General features: G+C 45.5%; 1 protein-coding gene across 1 annotated transcript; it reads right to left on the bottom strand.

Annotated features, from left to right (window-relative positions):
- Nucleotides 1-742: 742 nt before the first annotated feature.
- LOC129820343 (sodium- and chloride-dependent GABA transporter 1-like) lies at nt 743-19,958 on the bottom strand. The gene is made up of 13 exons (XM_055877408.1): nt 19,829-19,958; nt 19,562-19,696; nt 19,161-19,371; nt 18,869-19,001; nt 18,327-18,461; nt 17,722-17,825; nt 17,366-17,490; nt 4,058-4,170; nt 3,132-3,272; nt 2,896-2,992; nt 2,529-2,629; nt 1,008-1,178; nt 743-895 (listed from the first exon to the last, which is right to left on the bottom strand). The coding sequence occupies exons 1-13, from the start codon at nt 19,956-19,958 to the stop codon at nt 743-745; spliced, it is 1,749 nt and encodes a 582-aa protein (XP_055733383.1).
- Nucleotides 19,959-20,885: the final 927 nt, after the last annotated feature.

Here is a 20,885-nt window from a genome sequence, read left to right as displayed (position 1 = left end):
GACAATTAGTTGAATTAATAACGGTAGAATCAAGAAAGTACCCTTTTAAGGGCAAAAGTCTGACAGAAACATTTGTATTTTATTTTGTGTGAAAATGCAACTCGTAAAAAAGACATCACCAGCATGGTATAAACACCACCTGGTGCTGAGCACTCAGGAAGTAAACCACCATCTAAGCCAGTCTATACGTCAAGATACATAAAGATAAAAATAAATACCATCTATTTCAAATAAACAGAGGTCTATATAGTGTAGACAATGTTTGCACCATTGTCTGATTAAAAGCTATTGTAACAACACCTCTAGCAGTGTTAGTGTACTTTGAGAGCTTTGCGATGGACCGGCACTATCCTGTCAGGGTCCATGGGCTAAAAACAAGCCTAAACACTTGTCAATGTGACAAAGCACAGAACGGCAGGCATATTTCAACTCTCTTTACCCAAAGTGTCTTGGAAACTGTGTATATTAGGATGTACATAGCAGATCCTGAAGTAAGCCTTAATGTGCGCTTTCAGGCGGCTGTAGTCTGGACCACAGCACCTTTGTACTTTCCAGTGGCGTACCGAAAGTATCAAATGAAAACAGCACCAAAATAAAATATTGACAAAGTCACATTCCTTTATTAAGTGTTGTGCTTTTCAGAAGTATATTCAATGGACATTGTGAGCATATAGACATGGAATGCCCCAGCTGGAATCGTCATTGCAAATCCCATGCTCTAGCAGATGGGTCACACAGGAGCCTACATGTCCCCGCGGTCTTTCTCTTCACGTAGAGGACTGACCTCAGAGAGACTGTACAGAGACTTAACATGGTCCTGGAGTTGGTCTTCATTGACAGGCACATTACAGACCTCCTCCAGGGTGATCCTGGGAATCACCGACGCCTTCAGCCTCTACACCAGGAGAGAGGAATACATTCATATGTCTGCCCATCAACACATCCATCCATCCATCCATTCATCCATCCATGTCATGGATTACTGTGCATTCACATACAAACCTTACCGCTAAGCAAGGGCCTTTCCTTCCAAGAAGCTCATGCATGGCTCCAAGAGGGATCCAGCCAACAGACAGAAAGGTGATGATCCATGCAACACCTTCAGCCCATGCTGGGTAGAGATATGTCTTCCCGTAAAGAAGTGGGCTGTGCTGGACCATGGCAGTGACCAATATGGCCTGCAGGTAGAAAAGATTGGTTGGGAAAAGAGTTTACTTTTCAAGGTAAAAAATAATAGCCTTACAGCTGCAGTAGGGTCGGACAGGCTTCCCCTGTAGACTAAGACACCACGGATTCGGTTTTTCATCCCTGGATTGAGGTACGTTTTCCTAGCCATATTTGGCGCCGGATTCACTGTGTCTTAATCTAGACAGCCTGTCCGACCCTAGTGCAGCTGTAAGCAAGCAGGTCGGATCTTCTGGCTAGGGGAAAAATAGCTAAGGTTGAATACATACATTTTTGTTAACAAATATCTTAATCCTAAAGAAAAGTCCACCATAAAAGGTAAGAGACGTACCTGTGCAAAATACAGAACCGGGAAACACAGTTAAACTCGCAATACAATGCAGCGTGATTTGTATGTATTTATTTAGAGGGTAGATCAGCTTTAATATTGCAGATATATTATGGCTTCTATCAATATAATTGTCTGCATCATTTCCAATCGGCAGGTACCCTAGTGGTTAGCGTGTTGGACTAGTAGCTGAAAGATTGCAAGATCAAATCCCCGGGCTGACAAAGTAAAAATCTGTTGTTCTGCCCCTGAACAAGGCAATTAACCCACTGTTCCTAAGCTGTCATTGAAAATAAGAATTTGTTCTTAACTGACTTGCATAGTTAAATAAATATATACCCCAATATATTCCTTTTTTGTAAATATACACTAGTTTTAGAACACCTAATCATTCAAGGCTTTTTCTTTTCTACGTTGTAGAATGATAGTGAAGACATCAAAACTATGAAATAACATGTAGTAACCAAAAAAGTGTAAAACAAATCTAAATATATTTTATATTTGAGATTCTTCAAATAGCCAGCCTTTGCCTTGATGACAGCTTTGCACACTTTTGGCATTCTCTCAACCAGCTGCCCTGGATAAGCAACAAGCTCTCACAGTCTCAGAAAAGAGAGCGTTTATCCATGTTTTCCAAACGTCAAACTTCAAAGTTAAGGGTTAAGTTTAGGCACTCATTCTGAATGGTTAAGGTAAGTGTTAAGGTTTGAGATAGGGCTTAAAACAAAACAACATTAAACCAGTGTCCACAAATGAGATCGAACACACAACCTTCTGATCCAGAGTCATGGGATTACGACCATCTGCCACCCCCTTTCACAACCCAAGCCTACTTGATGGTATTAGCGCTCACTGTTGTCCCTAATGTTCGGTTTTCATGGCATTTCCCGACATCTTCAAGACATGGATAGATGTCAGATTTCGATATAAAACTTGAACGACCTCCCTGGGATAAGGGCCATGTCACCCACTGCACTGGGTTAGTGCATGAATGAGGATCTTTAACTAGACTCACCACGATCAACAGCGGAGAGACCACCAACCAGCAGGCCTTAAAGAAGACGTTTGGAGGCTTTCCCAGAATCCTTTTCACCATGATAGAGAGCCGCCATACTCCTACAAATCAGCAGGAAGTGTAAAACATTACTTGTTGTATATGAAATCAATCTTTGAAAGAAAGGTCACATGACGTTTCCATTGGGGACATGTTCAGAAAATACTTCACAAATCTTCTTTGGAAGCAAGAGGACTTGTTTTGGAGAGAAAAATCGATGAATAATGTCAAACATACTACAGGTAATTATTATTCATGGTCAGATGAAGCAAACATATTCATTCATTGTGGAAAAGAGCACCATATAAGCTCTCATTGGAGCACTTACCAAATATCCAGCTTAGAGTAACGACTTCAAATAAAGAAGCGAACATCAGTGTTATGCCAACAGAATAGTCTAACAGCTGGAAGATGTAGACCCCGCCCTGTAAAGACCAAGACCCAAGGGCACAATAGGTTATAAGTTTGAAAACGATAATGGCACCAAGGTTACACCTCTTGAAACCAGATACACACACGCATGCACACACACACACACATACAAACAGAAATACAAACACACACCTGAGTAATGCAGGGAAGGCCAAGCAGGAAGGTCAAGAAGCAGAGTAATAGGGTCACCAGCTCTTTATAGTTCAGCATGAGGAGAATCTTTGGGCCAAAGCTGTCCATAATGAAAGTCCCCATGACCTCCACAAGGGCAAACTATACAGACAAAACACACATTCAACTATACAGACAAAACACATTCAACTATACAGACAAAACACACAAACTTTACAGACAAAACACACAAACTACACAGACAAAACACACATTCTATAAAGACAAAACACACATTAAACTATAAAGACAAAACACACATTAAACTGTAAAGACAAAACACACAAAATATACAGACAAAACACACATTCTATAAAGACAAAACACACATTAAACTATAAAGACAAAACACACATTAAACTATACAGACAAAACATACAAACTATACAGACAAAACACACAAACTATACAGACAAAACACACATTCTATAAAGACAAAACACACATTAAACTGTAAAGACAAAACACATTAAACTATACAGACAAAACACACATACAACTATACAGACAAAACACATTCAACTATACAGACAAAACACACATTAAACTATACAGACAAAACATACAAACTATACAGACAAAACACACAAACTGTACAGACAAAACACACATTAAACTATACAGACAAACACACAAACTATACAGACAAAACAAACAAACTATACACAATCTATAAAAACAAAACACACATGAAACTATACAGACAAAACATACATTAAACTGTAAAGACAAGACACACAGTAAACTATACTGGCTATGTGTGTGTGTGTGTGTGTGTGTGTGTGTGTGTGTGTGTGTGTGTGTGTGTGTGTGTGTGTGTGTGTGTGTGTGTGTGTGTGTGTTTGTGTGTGTGTGTGTGTGCTCTGTGTGTTTCTGTGCTGCTACACCTGACTATCCAGGCCGAGACACATCAGCATGAGGAAGAAGAGGATGGCCCAGAGCTGGGAGACAGGCATGGTGCTGAAGATCTCTGGGTAAACCACAAATGCCAAACCAGGCCCTGGATAAACACACACAAACACACACACACACACACACACACACACACACACACACACACACACACACACACACACACACACACACACACACACACACACACACACACACACACACACACACACACACACAATACACAACATAGCGTCTGTCACTGTGTCTATAACCATGACACGTTCTGTGTTTTCAGTACCTGACAGGTACAGTTCTAGTGTGACAGTTCAAGCAACAACACATTCTAGGCCAGGTATGGCGGTTGCATCATTAAATTACTTCACACTACATCTTGACTGGCTGCATCACCGCTTGGTATGGCAACTGCTCAGCATCCGACTGTAAGGCACAACAGAGGGTAGTGCGTACGGCCCATCACTGGGGCCAAGCTTCCTACCATCCAGGACCTCTATGCCGGCAGTGTCAGAGGAAGGCTCTAAAAATGGTCAAAGACTCCTGCCACTCAAGTCACAGTCTGTTTTCTCTGCTACTGCATGGCAAGCAGTCCTGGAGCACCAGGTCTGTGTCCAATTGGCTCCTGAACAGCTTCCAACCCAAAGTCATAAGACTGCAAAACAATTAATTAAATGGTGACCCAGACTTTCTGCTTTTCACACCTCACACACATGTACATAGTAATTCAATCAATCAATCACCTAACCATACCCAATTATTATCTTGAAGACGACGCCAGAGAAGATGGCTGATATTTTACATGCTCCTAACTGATTGTGTTCTTACGTTAGTTTTTTTGCCTTGTTTGTAACTTATTTTTTAAAACTTATTTTGAACATGATGTTGCTGCTATCGTCTCTTATGACCTAAAATAACTTGTGGACATCAGAACAGCGACTACCCACCACCAACTGGCAGAAGCTTTTTTTTCCCGATAACGAGTCCGACGATCCCGACGTGAACGACATTCTGCTTTCCCGGGAACAGGCCGAAAACCCTGAAAAAGAGGCCCGAGTAAACCCCCCCTGCCTTCCGTTCTACTAGCTAACGTGCAATCATTGGAAAATAAAATCGACGACCTACGAGGAAGATTAAACTACCAACGGGACATTAAAAACTGTGGCTGAACGACGACATTATCAACATACAGCTGGCTGGTTATGCGATGTACCGGCAGGATAGAACAGCGGCGTCTGGTAATACAAGGGGCGGCGGACTATGTATTTTTGTAAATAATAGCTGGTGCACGATACCTAGAGAGTTTTTAAATGTATTTTTCGTAGCTGTCTACATATCCCACAGACCGATGCTGGCACTGAGACCGCACTCAATGAGCTGTATTCTGCCATAAGCAAATAGGAAAACATTCACCCAAAGGCGGCGCTCCTAGTGGCCAGGGACTTTAATGCAGGGAAACTTAAATCTGTTTTACCAAATTTCTATCAGCATGTTAAATGTGCAACCAGAGGAAAAAAACTCTGGACCACCTTTACTCCACACACAGAGACATGTACAAAGCTCTCCCTCGCCCTCCATTTGGCTATTCTGACCATAATTCTATCCTCCTGATTCCTGCTGACAAGCACAAATTAAAGCAGGAAGCACCAGTGACTCGGTCAATAAAAAGTGGTCAGATGAAGCAGATGCTAAGCTACAGGACTGTTTTGCTAGCACAGACTGGAATATGTCTGGGATCCCCACAGTGACCGTACGTACATACCCCAACCAGAAGCCATGGATTACAGGCAACATCCGCATCGAGCTAAAGGGTAGAGCTGCCACTTTCAAGGAGCGGGACTCTAACCCGGAAGCTTATAAGAAATCCTGCTATGCCCTTTGACGAACCATCAAACAGGCAAAGTGTCAATACAGGACTAAGATTGAATCGTACTACACCTGCTCTGACGCTCGTTCGATGTGGCAGGGCTTGCAAACCATTACAGACTACAAAGGGAAGCACAGACGAGAGCTGCCCAGTGACACGAGCCTACCAGATGAGTTAAACTACTTCTATGCTCACTTCGAGGCAAATAACACTAAAACATGCATGAGAACACCAGCTGTTCCGGACAACTGTGTGATCACGCTCTCAGCAGCCGATGTGATTAAGACGTTTAAACAGGTCAACATTCACAAGGCCGCAGGGCCAGATGGATTATCAGGACGTGTACTCTGAGCATGCGCTGACCAACTGGCAAGTGTCTTCACTGACATTTTCAACCTCTCCCTTTCCGGGTCTGTAATACCAACATGTTTTAAGCAAACCCTGTGCTGTGCCCAAGAACACTAAGATAACCTACCTAAATGACTACCGACCCGTAGCACTCACGTCTGTAGCCATGAAGTGCTTTGAAAGGGTGGTCATTGCTCACATCAACACCATTACCCCAGAAACCCTACACCCACTCCAATTTGCTTACCGCCCTAACAGATCCACAGATCCACACTGCCCTTTCCCACCTGGACAAAAGGAACACCTATGTGAGAATGCTATTAATTGACTACAGCTCAGCTTTCAACATCATAGTGCCCTCAAAGCTCATCAATAAGCTAAGGACCCTGGGACTAAACACCTCACTCTGCAACTGGATCCTGGACTTCCTGACGGGCTGCCCCCAGGTGGTAAGGGTAAGTAACAACACATACGCCACGCTGATCCTCAACAAAGGGGCCCCTCAGGGGTGTGCAATCAGCCCCCTCCTGTACTCCCTGTTCACTCATGACTGCGCGGCCAGGCACGACTCCAACACCATCATTAAGTATACCAATGACACAACAGTGGTAGGCCTGATCACTGACAACGACGAGACAGCCTATAGGGAGGAGGTCAGAGACCTGGCTGTGTGGTGCCAGGACAACAACCTCTCCCTCAACATTATCAAGACAAAGGAGATGATTGTGGACTACGGGAAAAGGAGGCCTGACTCATGGGGGGGGGGGGGGGGGGGGGCTGTAGTGGAGCAGGTTGAGAGCTTCAAGTTCCTTGGTGTCCACATCATCAACAAACGAACATGGTCCAAGCACACCAAGACAGTCATGAAGAGGGCACGACAAAACATATTCCCTCGCAGGAGACTGAAAAGATTTGGCATGGGTCCTCAGATCCTCAAAAGGTTCTACAGCTGCACCATCGAGAGCATCCTGATAGGTTGCATCACTGCCTGGTATGGCAACTGCTCGGCCTCCGACCGCAAGGCACTGTGGAGGGTAGTGCGTACAGCCCAGTACATCACTGGGGCCAAGCTTCCTGCCATCCAGGACCTCTATACCAGGCGGTGTCAGAGGAAGGCCCTAAAATTATTCCAGCCACCCTAGTCATAGACTGTTCTCTCTGCTACCTCACGGCAAGCGGTACCGGAGCGCCAAGTCTAGGTCCAAGAGGCTTCTAAACAGCTTCTACCCCCAAGCCAGTAGACTCCTGAACATCTAATCAAATGGCTACCCAGACAATTTGTATTGCCCCCCCCCACACTATTTTCCACCGCTGCTACTCTCTGTTATTATCTATGCATAGTAACTTCAATAACTCTACCTACATGTACAATACCGTTCAAAAGTTTGGGGTCACTTAGAAATGGCCTTGTTTTTGAAAGAAAAGCACAGTGAAGAGTCAACTCCGGGATGCTGGCCTTCTAGGCAGAGTTGCAAAGAAAAAGTCATATATCAGACTAGCCAATAAAAAGAAAAGATTAAGATGGGCAAAAGAACACAGACACTGGACAGAGGAACTCTGCCTAGAAGGCCAGCATCCCGGAGTTGCCTCTTCGCTGTTGACATTGAGACTGGTGTTTTGCGGGTAGAATTTAATGAAGCTGCCAGTTGAGGACTTGTGAGATGTCTGTTTCTCAAACTAGACACTCTATTGTACTTGTTCTACTCTGTTTCTTGGCAATTTCTCGCATGTAATAGCCTTCATTTCTCAGATCAAGAATAGACTGATGAGTTTCAGAAGAAAGGTCTTTGTTTCTGGCCATTTTGAGCCTGTAATCGAACCCACAAATGCCAGTGCTCCAGATACTCAACTAGTCTAAAGAAGGCCAATTTTATTGCTTCTTTAATCAGCACAAGAGTTTTCAGCTGTGCTAACATAATTGCGAAAGGGTTTTCTAATCATCAATTAGCCTTTTAAAATGATAAACTTGGATTAGCTAACACAAAGTGCCATTGGAACACAGGAGTGATGATTGCTGATAATGGGCCTCTGTACGCCTATGTAGATATTCCATTAAAAATCAGCCATTTCCAGCTACAATGGTCATTTACAACATTAAAAATGTCTACACTGTATTTCTGACCAATTTTATTTTATTTTAATGAGAAAAAAAAATATATATATATATTTCAAAAACAAGGACATTTCTAAGTGACCCAAAACTTGTGAATGGTAGTGTACATATTACCTCAATTATCTCGACTAACCGGTGCCCCCGCACATTGACTCTGTACCGGTACCCTGTATATAGTCTCGCTATTGTTATTTTACTGCTGCTCTTTAACTACTTTTATTTCTTATTGTTATTCGTATTTTTTCAACCTCATTGTTGGTTAGGGGCTTGTCAGTAAGCATTTCACTGTAAGGTCTACTACACCTGTTGTATTCGGCGCATGTGACTAATAATATTTGATTTGATTTGATTAACCACACCAACTACCTCGTACCCCAGCACACTGACTCGGTACCAGTACTCCTCGTATATAGCCTCGTTTATATTATTTTATTGTGTTATTATTTAATTTTTATCTATTTGTTAATTTTCTTACTTTTTAACTGCATTGTTGGGAAAGGACTCGTAAGTAAGCATTTCACGGTAAAGTCTACACTTGTTGTATTTGGAGCATGTGACAATTAAAATGTGATTTGATTTGACAGTTTATTAGATGTACTTTAGAACCTGTTCATTCTTATTATTCTTATTTGCCTTCTGCTGCCACCTGTAGGACCAAACCTATAAAAGCTACCAACAACAAAACAACTTTGAAACGTCCAGGCTGAACATCTGCAGTTTGCTTTAAAAAATTACATTATTTTCCAATTGTTTCATTATGAATAGAGCTATTATTTGTTTGTTCCGTTCAACTGTTCCGACCAGCAAAATAAAATTCTGTCAAAGATTTTCAGTTGGCATGCAGACAGTGGAAGAAGTTTCTGATTGACAGAGGGACGGCTTTGATGTACAACAGCTAAAAATGTTCAGAACGTAAATTAAAGTTTTAACCAGTTCTCACGCTTTTAAGATAACAGTTCTGTTTCTGGAACAGTATAGATCAGTTGTGTTCCCGCTTCCGATTCTGTTCATTGAAAATGTTTTTTTCTTCTTCTGGTTTTCTGTTCTGTTCCCTGAACTGGTTCCAACCCCTGGATACTACTAATACTTTTCACCCTACAACCATATTTTCATCAATTCCAAAGAATTCCATTGGCCTTAGACTTGAATGGGAAAGATTCCAGTCGCAACTAGTCTTCCCACCGTTGCAGCTAGAAACGCCATTCAAACTTTAAAACGTGCAGACCGGTCTGGAATAGGTTGCTTGTATACAACTTTTTGATACCATTTATACAATTTGTACTTTTTGGCCACTGCTCTTGAACCGTTAAAGCTACCAACACCAAAACAACTTTAAAACGTGCAGGTTGACACCGGTGCTTGAAAAACATACTTTTTTACACTACAAACATATTTGCATAAATCCCAATGCATTTCAATGGCCATAAACTGGAATGGGAAAAACCCTATTACTACCATTACTACTGCTGTCTCTACCACTACTGCTACTATTTCAAAACCAGAAATACTCCAAGCACACCATATTTACTTCAGACTAGCAACACACCACATTTACTTCAGACTAGCAACACACCACATTTACTTCAGACTAGCAACACACCACATTTACTTCAGACTAGCAACACACCACATTTACTTCAGACTAGCAACACACCACATTTACTTCAGACTAGCAACACACCACATTTACTTCAGACTAGCAACACACCACATTTACTTCAGACTAGCAACACACCACATTTACTTCAGACTAGCAACACACCACATTTACTTCAGACTAGCAACACACCACATTTACTTCAGACTAGCAACACACCACATTTACTTCAGACTAGCAGGCACACCACATTTACTTCAGACTAGCAACACACCACATTTACTTACTTGGATTACGTCAAGGAATACTTTGTGATAATTCAGTATAATTTGTTGTTCATTTAAAGTGGGACAAGTTCTCTTTAGCATCTACATTCAGTTTTCACAATCTGTACATAACCCCTGTTTAGCTCTGGTCAAGGGTGTTACGTGAGGCTTGCTGATGCTGAGCATTCTTCAACAAAACAAGCAAAAGGACAATATAGGAATAAGGGGGAATCATACTACACAGGCTCCGACTCCCACTACATGTGGCAGGGGCTACAGTCCATTACGGATTACAAAGGAAGACCCAGCCATGATCTGCCCAACGATGCCTCTCTACCAGATGAACTCAATGCATTTTATGCAAGCTTCGACAATAACAACACCGTGCCGGGTGTGAGGGCCCCCACCAACCCAGAGGACTTGGTGATCTCTGTCTCTAAGGCCGACGTGAGTAAGGTCTTTAATCAGGTAAACACTCGCAAGACGGTATTCCAGTATTCCAGGCATATTCACTGTCATTTTCAACCTCTCCTTGTCCCAGTCGGTAATCCTCACGTCTTTAACTGACCACCATTATTCCTGTTCCAAATAACTTTAACACCGTACCCAAACCAGACGCGCGCGTGCGCCATCGTGGCCAAATTGATTTTGTCCCACCACACCAAACGCCATCACGACACGCAGGTTGAAATATCAAAACAAACTCTGAACCAATTATATTAATTTGGGGACTGTCACGTTCCTGACCTGTTTTCTGTTGTTTTGTATGTGTGTGATGGTCAGGGCGTGAGTTTTGGGTGGGCAGTCTATGTTTTCTGTTTCTATGTTGGTTTTGGGTTGCCTGGTATGGCTCTTAATTAGAGGCAGGTGTTTTGCGTTTTCCTCTAATTGAGAGTCATATTAAGGTAGGTTGTTCTCACTGTTTGTTTGTGGGTGATTGTTGCTGTGTCTGTGTTTGTTGCACCACAAGGTACTGTCTAGTCTCGTCTCGTTCGTTCGGTCGTTCCTGTTCATGTGTTTCGTTAGGTCGTTCCTGTTCATGTGTTCTTCGTTTCATGTAAGTTCGTAGTTTAGGTCTGTCTAGTTCGTTTTGTTATTTTGTAAATTAGTCAAGTGTATTTCGTGTCTGTTCTTCGTCTTGCAATAAAGTCATTATGTATTCATCACCCGCTGCGCCTTGGTCTACTAACTCACCGAAAGACAGTCGTTACAGAATCACCCACCAAACCCGGATCAAGCAGCGGGTTAACGGACAGCGCAGAAAGCAGGATTTCTGGTCTTGGGAGGAGATCATGGAAGGAAAGGGACCATGGGCTAAAGTTGAAGTTAATCACCGCCCATGGGAACAGCTGGAGGAAACCGGAGAGAGGAACAGGCGTTATGAGGGGACGCGTCTAGCACGGAAGCCCGAAAAGCCAGTGAGTACTACCCAAAAATTTCTTGGGGGGAGGCTAAGAGGTAGTGGGCCGAGGGCAGGTAGGAGACCTGCGCCCACTTCCCAGGCTAACCGTGGAGAGCGGGAGTACGGGCAGACACCGTGTTACGCAGTAGAGCGCAAGGTGTCTTCTGTACGTGTTCATAGCCCGGTGCGGGTTATTCCACCTCCCCGCACTGGTAGGGCTAGGGTGAGCATTGATCCAAGTGCCATGAAGCCGGCTCAACATATCTGGCCTCCAGTACGTCTCCTCGGGCCGGTGTACATGGCACCAGCCTTACGCATGGTGTTCCCGGTTCGCCAACACAGCCCAGTGCGGGTTATTCCACCTCCCCGCACTGGACGGGCTACGGGGAGCATGCAACCAGGTAAGGTTGGGCAGGCTCAGTGCTCAAGGGAGCCAGTACGCCTACACGGTCCGGTATATCCGGCGCCACTTTCCCGCCCCAGCTCAGTACCACCAGTGCCTACACCACGCACCAGGCTTCCAGTGCGTCTCCAGAGCCCTGTTCCTCCTCCACGCACTCTCCCTAGGGTGCGTGTCTCCAGCCCAGTGCCTCCAGTTCCGGCACCACGCACTAAGCCACCTGTGCGTCTCCAGAGCCCTGTACGCACTGTTCCTTCTCCCCGCACTCGCCCTGAGGTGCGTGCCCTCAGCCCGGTACCTCCAGTTCCGGTACCACGCACCAGGCCTATAGTGCGCTTCGAGAGGTCAGTGTGCCCTGTCCCTGCTCCCCGCACTAGCCTTGAAGTGCGTGCCGTCATCCCGGTACCTCCAGTTCCGGCACCACGCACCAGGCCTACTGTGCGCCTCAGCAGGCCAGAGTCGGCCGTCTGCCCAACGCTTTCTGCACTGCCTGTCTGCCCAGCTCCGTCTGAGCCATCTGTCTGCCCAGCGCCGTCTGAGTCATCTGTCTGCCCAGCGCCGTCTGAGCCATCTGTCTGCCCAGCGCCGTCTGAGCCATCTGTCTGCCCAGCTCCATCTGAGCCATCTGTCTGCCCAGCGCCGTCTGAGCCATCTGTCTGCCCAGCGCCGTCTGAGCCATCTGTCTGCCCAGCGCCGTCTGAGCCATCTGTCTGCCCAGCGCCGTCTGAGCCATCTGTCTGCCCAGCGCCGTCTGAGCCATCTGTCTGCCCAGCGCCGTCTGAGCCATCTGTCTGCCCAGCGCCGTCTGAGCCATCTGTCTGCCCAGCGCCATCTGAGCCATCTGTCTGCCCAGCGCCTTCTGAGCCATCTGTCTGCCCAGCGCCTTCTGAGCCATCCGTCTGCCACGAGCCATTAGAGCCGCCCGTCTGTCCCGAGCCATTAGAGCCGTCCGTCAGTCAGGAGCCGCTAGAGCCGTCCGTCAGTCAGGAGCTGCCAGAGCCGCCAGCCAGTCAGAAGCTGCCAGAGCCGCCAGCCAGTCAGGAGCTACCAGAGCCGCCAGCCAGTCAGGAGCTGCCAGAGCCGCCAGCCAGTCAGGAGCTGCCCTACAGTCAGGAGCTGCCCTACAGTCAGGAGCTGCCCTACAGTCATGAGCTGCCCTCCAGTCATGAGCTGCCCTACAGTCATGAGCTGCCTTTCAGTCATGAGCTGCCCTACAGTCATGAGCTGCCTTACAGTCATGAGCTGCCCTACAGTCATGAGCTGCCTTACAGTCATGAGCTGCCCTACAGTCATGAGCTGCCCTACAGTCATGAGCTGCCCTACAGTCATGAGCTGCCCTACAGTCATGAGCTGCCCTACAGTCATGAGCTGCCTTACAGTCATGAGCTGCCCTACAGTCATGAGCTGCCCTACAGTCATGAGCTGCCCTACAGTCATGAGCTGCCTTACAGTCATGAGCTGCCTTACAGTCCGGAGCTGCCACTCAGTCCGGAGCTGCCACCCAGTCCGGAGCTGCCACCCAGTCCGGAGCTGCCACCCAGTCCGGAGTTGCCATTAGTACAGAGTTGTCCCTCTGTCCTAAGCTGTCCCTCTGTCCGGAGCTACCTCTCTGTCCTGAGCTGTCTCCTCTATGTAGGAGGGGCCTTAGTAAAGGTTCCTGGACCATGGTTGGGGGCGAGGGTCGCCACTCAAAGGACGCTAAGGAGGGGGACAAAGACAGTGGTGGAGTGGTGTCCTCGTCCATCGCCGGAGCCGCCACCGCGGATAGATGCCCACCCAGGCCCTCCTCTTGAGTTTTAGGGGTGCGCCCGGAGTTCGCACCTTGAGGGGGGGGTTCTGTCACGTTCCTGACCTGTTTTCTGTTGTTTTGTATGTGTGTGATGGTCAGGGCGTGAGTTTTGGGTGGGCAGTCTATGTTTTCTGTTTCTATGTTGGTTTTGGGTTGCCTGGTATGGCTCTTAATTAGAGGCAGGTGTTTTGCGTTTTCCTCTAATTGAGAGACATATTAAGGTAGGTTGTTCTCACTGTTTGTTTGTGGGTGATTGTCGCTGTGTCTGTGTTTGTTGCACCACACGGTACTGTCTCGTCTCGTCTCGTTCCTTCGGTCGTTCCTGTTCATGTGTTCTTCGTTTCATGTAAGTTCGTAGTTTAGGTCTGTCTAGTTCGTTTTGTTATTTTGTAAATTAGTCAAGTGTATTTCGTGTCTGTTCTTCGTCTTGCAATAAAGTCATTATGTATTCATCACCCGCTGCGCCTTGGTCTACTAACTCACCGAAAGACAGTCGTTACAGGGACAGGTCGAAAAGCATTAAATATTTATTACAATTTAGCTAGCTAGCTTGCTGTTGCTAGATAATTTGTCCTGTGATATAAACGTTGACTTGTTATTTTACCTGAAATGCACAAGTTCCTTTTCTCCGACAATTAATCCACACATAAAATGGTCAACCGAATCGTTTCTAGTCATCTCTCCTCTTTCTAGGCTTTTTCTTCTTTGGACTTTATATGGTGATTAGCATCTAACTTTCATAGTATTACCACGACGACCGACGAGCCGTCTTTCAATCACCAACTTGGGTATAACCAATGAGAGATGGCATGTGGGTATCTGCTTCTATAAACCAATGAGGAGATGGGAGAGACAGGACTTGCACAGCGTTCAGCGTCACAAATAGAACTGACTTCTATTTTAGCGCTTGGCAACGCAGACGCTCGTTGGCGTGTGCAAGTAGTGTGGGTGCAACAATTGAATAACAAGAATGTGTACAATTATTTTGCAACTCTTGGGCACGCATTGCAAGCTGTGTGGTCAGCATGTAAGGCTTCATTCCACAGTGACTACTGTCCTGTAGCAGTCACATCTGTAATCAAAAGTGCTTTGAAAGGCTGGTTATGGCACACACCATAGACCCACATCCTAGACCCACTCCAATTTGCATACCGTCCCAACAGATACATAGACGATGCAAACTCAATTGCACTCCACACTGCCCTCACCCACCTAGATAAGAGGAAAACCTATGTGAGAATGCTATTCATTGATTACAGCTCAGCGTTCAACAACATTGTCCCCTCCAAGCTCGTCACCAAGTTTAGGGCCCTGGGACTAAACACCCCCCTTTGCAACTGGATCCTGGACTTCCTGACAGGCCGACCCCAGGTGCATGAGGGTAGGGAACATCACCTCAGCCCCCTCCTGTAATCCCTGTTCACCCACGACTGCGTGGCCATGCACGACTCCAACACCATCATCAAGTTTGCTGACGACACGCCGGTGGTAGGCCTGATCAGCAACAATGAGACAGGAGATCAGTAACCTGGCAGTGTGGTGCCAGGATCACAAACTCTCCTTCAACCTCAGTAAGACCAAGGAGCTGATCATGGATTACCGGACACGAGGGGGCGAGCATTTCCCCATCCACATCGACGAGGCTGCAGTGGAGCGGGTCGAGAGCTTCAAGTTCCTCTGTGTCCAAATCACTAGGGATTTAACATGATCCACACGCAGACGGACAGTCGTAAAAAAGGGTGCGACAGCGCCTCTTACCCCTCAGGAGGTTGAAAAGGTTTGGCACGGGCCCTCAAATCCTCAAACATTTCTACAGCTGCACCATTGAGAGCACCTTGACTAGCTGAACCACTGCTTGGTATGGCATCCGCACCACTCTCGATCGCATGGCGCTACAGAGGGTGGTGCAGACTGCCCAGCTCCCTGTCATCCAGGTCTTCTATATCAGGCGGTATGAAAGGTCCGTAAAATTATTAAAGACTCCAGCCACCCAAGCCACAGGCCATTTTCTCTACTTCTGCACAACAAATAGTACCGGTGCATCAAGTCTGACATCAACAGGCCCCTGAACAACTTCTATCCCCAAGCCAAATAAATAGCTAACAAAATGGCTACACAGACTATCTGAGTTGACCCTTTTGTTTATTTTTATTATTGCGCTGTCTCTATGCACACTCACAGGACTCTATACACTCCCTCACACACACTGACTCTCCAACACACACACACACACACACACACACACACTTAATTTGCTCACACATAACACGCACACACATTTAACAGACTCTACACAAATGCACACACTCACATACATTCATCATAGACGTTGCTGCTACTCTGTTAATCATATATCCTATATCCCTCTATCACTCCAGTATCCCTACACATTGTAAATATGGCATTAGAACTGACCCTGTATGTAGCTTCTTACCTTCTCGTGAACTTCTTATTTCTCGTGTGTTTTTGTTTTACCTTGTTCTTTTTAGTAATACATTGTTATTGATTACTAGTTGGGATTGTTGGGATTGTTGGGATTAGAGCTAGCAAGCAAGGCATTTCACTGTACTTGTGTACGTGACATTAAAACTTGAAAAATATGCCTGTTGAAAAAGGCTCAGCATCAGCAAACCACATGTAATGTACTTGACTGGAGCTAAGTCCTCCTGAACAGTACCTCCAACAGTCAGTAATGCCCTGGACCAGAGCTAAGTCCCCCTGAACAGTACCTCCAACAGTCAGTAACGCCCTGGACCAGAGCTAAGTCCTCCTGAACAGTACCTCCAACAGTCAATAACGCCCTGGACCAGAGCTAAGTCCTCCTGAACAGTACCTCCAACAGTCAGTAACGCCCTGGACCAGAGCTAAGTCCTCCTGAACAGTTCCTCCAACAGTCAGTAACGCCCTGGACCAGAGCTAAGTCCTCCTGAAGTTCCTCCAACAGTCAGTAACGCCCTGGACCAGAGCTAAGTCCTCCTGAACAGTTCCTCCAACAGTCAGTAACGCCCTGGACCAGAGCTAAGTCCTCCTGAACAGTTCCTCCAACAGTTAGTAACGCCCTGGACCAGAGCTAAGTCCTCCTGAACAGTTCCTCCAACAGTCAGTAACGCCCTGGACCAGAGCTAAGTCCTCCTGAACAGTTCCTCCAACAGTTAGTAACGCCCTGGACCAGAGCTAAGTCCTCCTGAACAGTACCTCCAACAGTCAGTAACGCCCTGGACCAGAGCTAAGTCCTCCTGAACAGTACCTCCAACAGCCAGTAACGCCCTGGACCAGAGCTAAGTCCTCCTGAACAGTACCTCCAACAGCCAGTAACGCCCTGGACCAGAGCTAAGTCCTCCTGAACAGTACATCCAAAGGTCAGTAACGCCCTGGACCAGAGCTAAGTCCTCCTGAACAGTACCTCCAACAGCCAGTAACGCCCTGGACCAGAGCTAAGTCCTCCTGAACAGTACCTCCAACAGTCAGTAACGCCCTGGACCAGAGCTAAGTCCTCCTGAACAGTACCTCCAACAGCCAGTTGCTCCACTTGGAGGTGGCGCACGTGTGCCATGTAGCCGATGCCAGAGAACATGACGAAGCCAGCAAAAATACTGGTGGCAGAGTTCGCCAAAGTGACAATCATTGCATCCCTGCCGCACACAAAAGATAATGATGAGTTCATTGTTTACGTTTATGAAGTAATTTTTTTAACATAATTCCGATGAAATCCATAGTTCTGTAGAAGTCCAACACTAGCACCACACCAGGAGGCAGTCAGTTTGTATGGGGCCAAATACTGTATATCTGTGTGTTTGTTAGCAATGGCAGTGCAATGTACAAAACGTCACACGTAAAAAAAAAAAATGCTTTCTGCAGGCTACCTGAGGATGTTATTGTTGAGCTTGTTGTGGCTGGCCATAGATAGTAAGCAGCCAAATCCAACGCCTATTGAGTAGAAGATCTGAGCAGTAGCATCAATCCATACCTGTGAAAAAGATCACCTTATTGTCCATTTACTTGCAGAGATTGGACATTTGTCTTTATGCTTATGCCCCCTGAGACACACACACATTGGAAGCAATGGGCCAGCCCCAGTGCAGTGCCCCAGGAGCTAGTTGTATCAACAGTATACAGAAGCAAACGCTTGGCAGTTACTTTTTTACAATAGGAGCTGGTTAAACATTGTTTTCTCTAGACAAATAAAAACACCACTGCCTGGAAGCATGAAACAATGAGCGGGCATTCCTGAGGTCAACCTGTCCTCTAACACTTCCCACATAATGATGAAGAGCATGGGTAGATACAGTGTTATAGACTGACAAAGTAATTATTTTATGGGAGCAAGACCTGCAAACTGACTAAGAAAATCAGTGTAGAGAAACCTAACCAAGATCATCACAACGTGTCTATGTCATTAATTCAAGAATAAGATCACTTCTTCAAGTCGAAGTCAAGTCAAAGTTTATAAGTGCTTTGACCCACTCACGTGTATCTCTCCCAGTTTGTTCCATTTGGGTGTGAGGAAGAATAGGATGCCATCCAGGGCTCCTGGTAGTCGGACGTTGTTGAACAGAAGAGCCAGGAGCACCACATATGGAAACAGTGCTGTGAAGTACACCACCTGTGGATGGACGCGTACACACCACACACACACACACACACACACACACACACACACACACACACACACACACACACACACACACACACACACACACACACACACACACACACACACACAGCACACGCACGCACGCACGCACGCACGCACGCACGCACGCACTCACACACACACACACACACACACACACACACACACACACACACACACACACACACACACACACACACACACACACACACACACACACACACACACACACACACACGTTGAGTGTGTGGAATGATTCGAGTGTCACACTGCAATAGTTCTCCCCGACACTCATCATTAGTAGAGCAGAATCACTTTGATGAAGTGCTCTGTTGGGTATCTAATGTCTTTAACAATAGTCAGGAGGGATGGACAACTTTGCCAGTGGATCTGATCCCCTTGAAGACACAGAAGAATAGGATGACCCAGATCAGCAGGAGAATTCCGACCAGCTCCCATCGCAGGTGGCCCACAGTCTCAATCCCCTCCGTAATTTCCAGGAGCCTATGGCTAAGCACACACAGTATTTAAGTGTAATGATGCAACATGCTTGGTGAATAAAAACAACTAGGGAGATGTCTGTGTTGTGAATTTGATTAAACCAACATCACAGCTTGAAGTAACATTGAATGAGAACGGTTAAAATGTTACTGTAACATGTAAACCTACTCAAAGAATTGTTTAGTGGCAGACTGCAGGTGGGTGGTGGTGTTTTCCATGAAGCTGGAACAGTTCTCTGGAATGTTCCAGGTGGCATTACAGAGCTGCCATGGCAACGGGGCTGTGAAGGAGTGGAAGAGGTAGTACAGAACCCAGGTCAGGACTGTGTTGTTGTAGGAGGCCACGATGAAGGACAGCATCACCATAGCCACACCCACACCTGGAGATCAACAACAGCAAACATGGAATAAACATAGCATAGGTTAAAGGTCAAATAAAATGAAAAATGATACAGGCTCTAGTATTCTGTTACTTGTGGTCTCTCTTGATATAAAACTGACTTCATAATACTGGTCAATTGTGTCTTGTAATGTATGATCTTCCCTTTTTTGAGGCAAAAGTTATCCCACCTTTCATTAGAGGACAGATGTTGATGAACGCCTCAACAGGTCCTTTTTTTGTGTACTGCCCCACTGTAAACTCCATGAACACCAGTGGGATGGCACACAGACACATCATGGTAAGATAGGGAACGAGGAATGCACCTGAGGAGAGGATATGGTAATTAGATGTAGAAATCAATGATAAAACATTTCATCTAATAATAGTCTATTAAAACTAGTATACGAGCTCCAAGGTAATGTTGTACCCCAAAGCATACTTTTCCATGAACTGACCTCCACCACCGCTAAAGCAGACATATGGAAAGCGCCAGACATTTCCAATTCCGACTGCATAGCCTACTGAAGAAAGGATGAACTCTGCACGATTGGCCCATGTCTCTCTTTCTCTTGGTAGTCTGTCCATCGTCTGAGAAAGGTTTGACCCCAACAACCAACAGAGACTCCTCTCCACAGATTTATAATACTTTCATCTTTCGCCAAAAATGTATGATTTACAGGAAAATGTGTTGGAAAGGGGAGAGGGATGTCTTCCATTGTCTGTGAGAGAAAAAAAATTATAACAAAGAAATGAATGATTTACAGAAGATTAACTGGCAGCTACAGAATACAAATGTGGCCATGCCTAGAAGGGTCATTCATAGATTGATTCTGATTTTGATGTTGTCACAAAATGTTGAAGTTGCCTCATGACTACATGCTCTAAGTCATGCCTTGTGTTTGTGTTGGGACAGACTGTAAGTTCAAGTTTAACAGACTGTTTACACTCCAACTGGACTGACCCAAGGAGTTTGCCTACCCTCTATGTAAATGTGTAAACCGCCTAAAACAAACTGGAGTGAAAACACATAGTACATGGATATATGAATTAGAATCATCTCTATAAACATTTCAAGCTCAAGGGCTTAGTCTTCTCAACAACGTGCAATCACTGTACGTCATCGGAATATACCGTACATAACAGACTTTAAACCTGATGAAAGTTTAGGTAATACAAAAATATCACCAATACAATATGACGAGACTCAGACACTTAGTACTGCAAGGCACTTAGAGAGATGAAAGATAAGAATCCTGAACTCCGTTCCAAATGGCACACTATTCCCTACATAATGTACTACTTTTGACTATGACCCTATGGGCCCTGGTCAAAAGTAGTGCATTATAAAGGAAATAGGGCGCCATTTGGATTGCAAACTGGGTTATTTCTCCCCTCTTTTCGCTTTCTGTCTGGCGTTACGTTAAGCAGAGTCCTATTGACAGTGACTTATTAAATGTTATGTGCTTCAAACGCATCCGTCTCGCTCCCCGGACACCCTGTACTCGTCCTGGT

The sequence above is a fragment of the Salvelinus fontinalis genome, chromosome 22 (assembly GCF_029448725.1).
Source record: "Salvelinus fontinalis isolate EN_2023a chromosome 22, ASM2944872v1, whole genome shotgun sequence".
Taxonomy (NCBI): Eukaryota; Metazoa; Chordata; class Actinopteri; order Salmoniformes; family Salmonidae; genus Salvelinus; species Salvelinus fontinalis.
The sequence above is the reverse complement of the archived record's forward strand: the minus strand, read 5'-3'. Positions and strand labels throughout refer to the sequence as shown.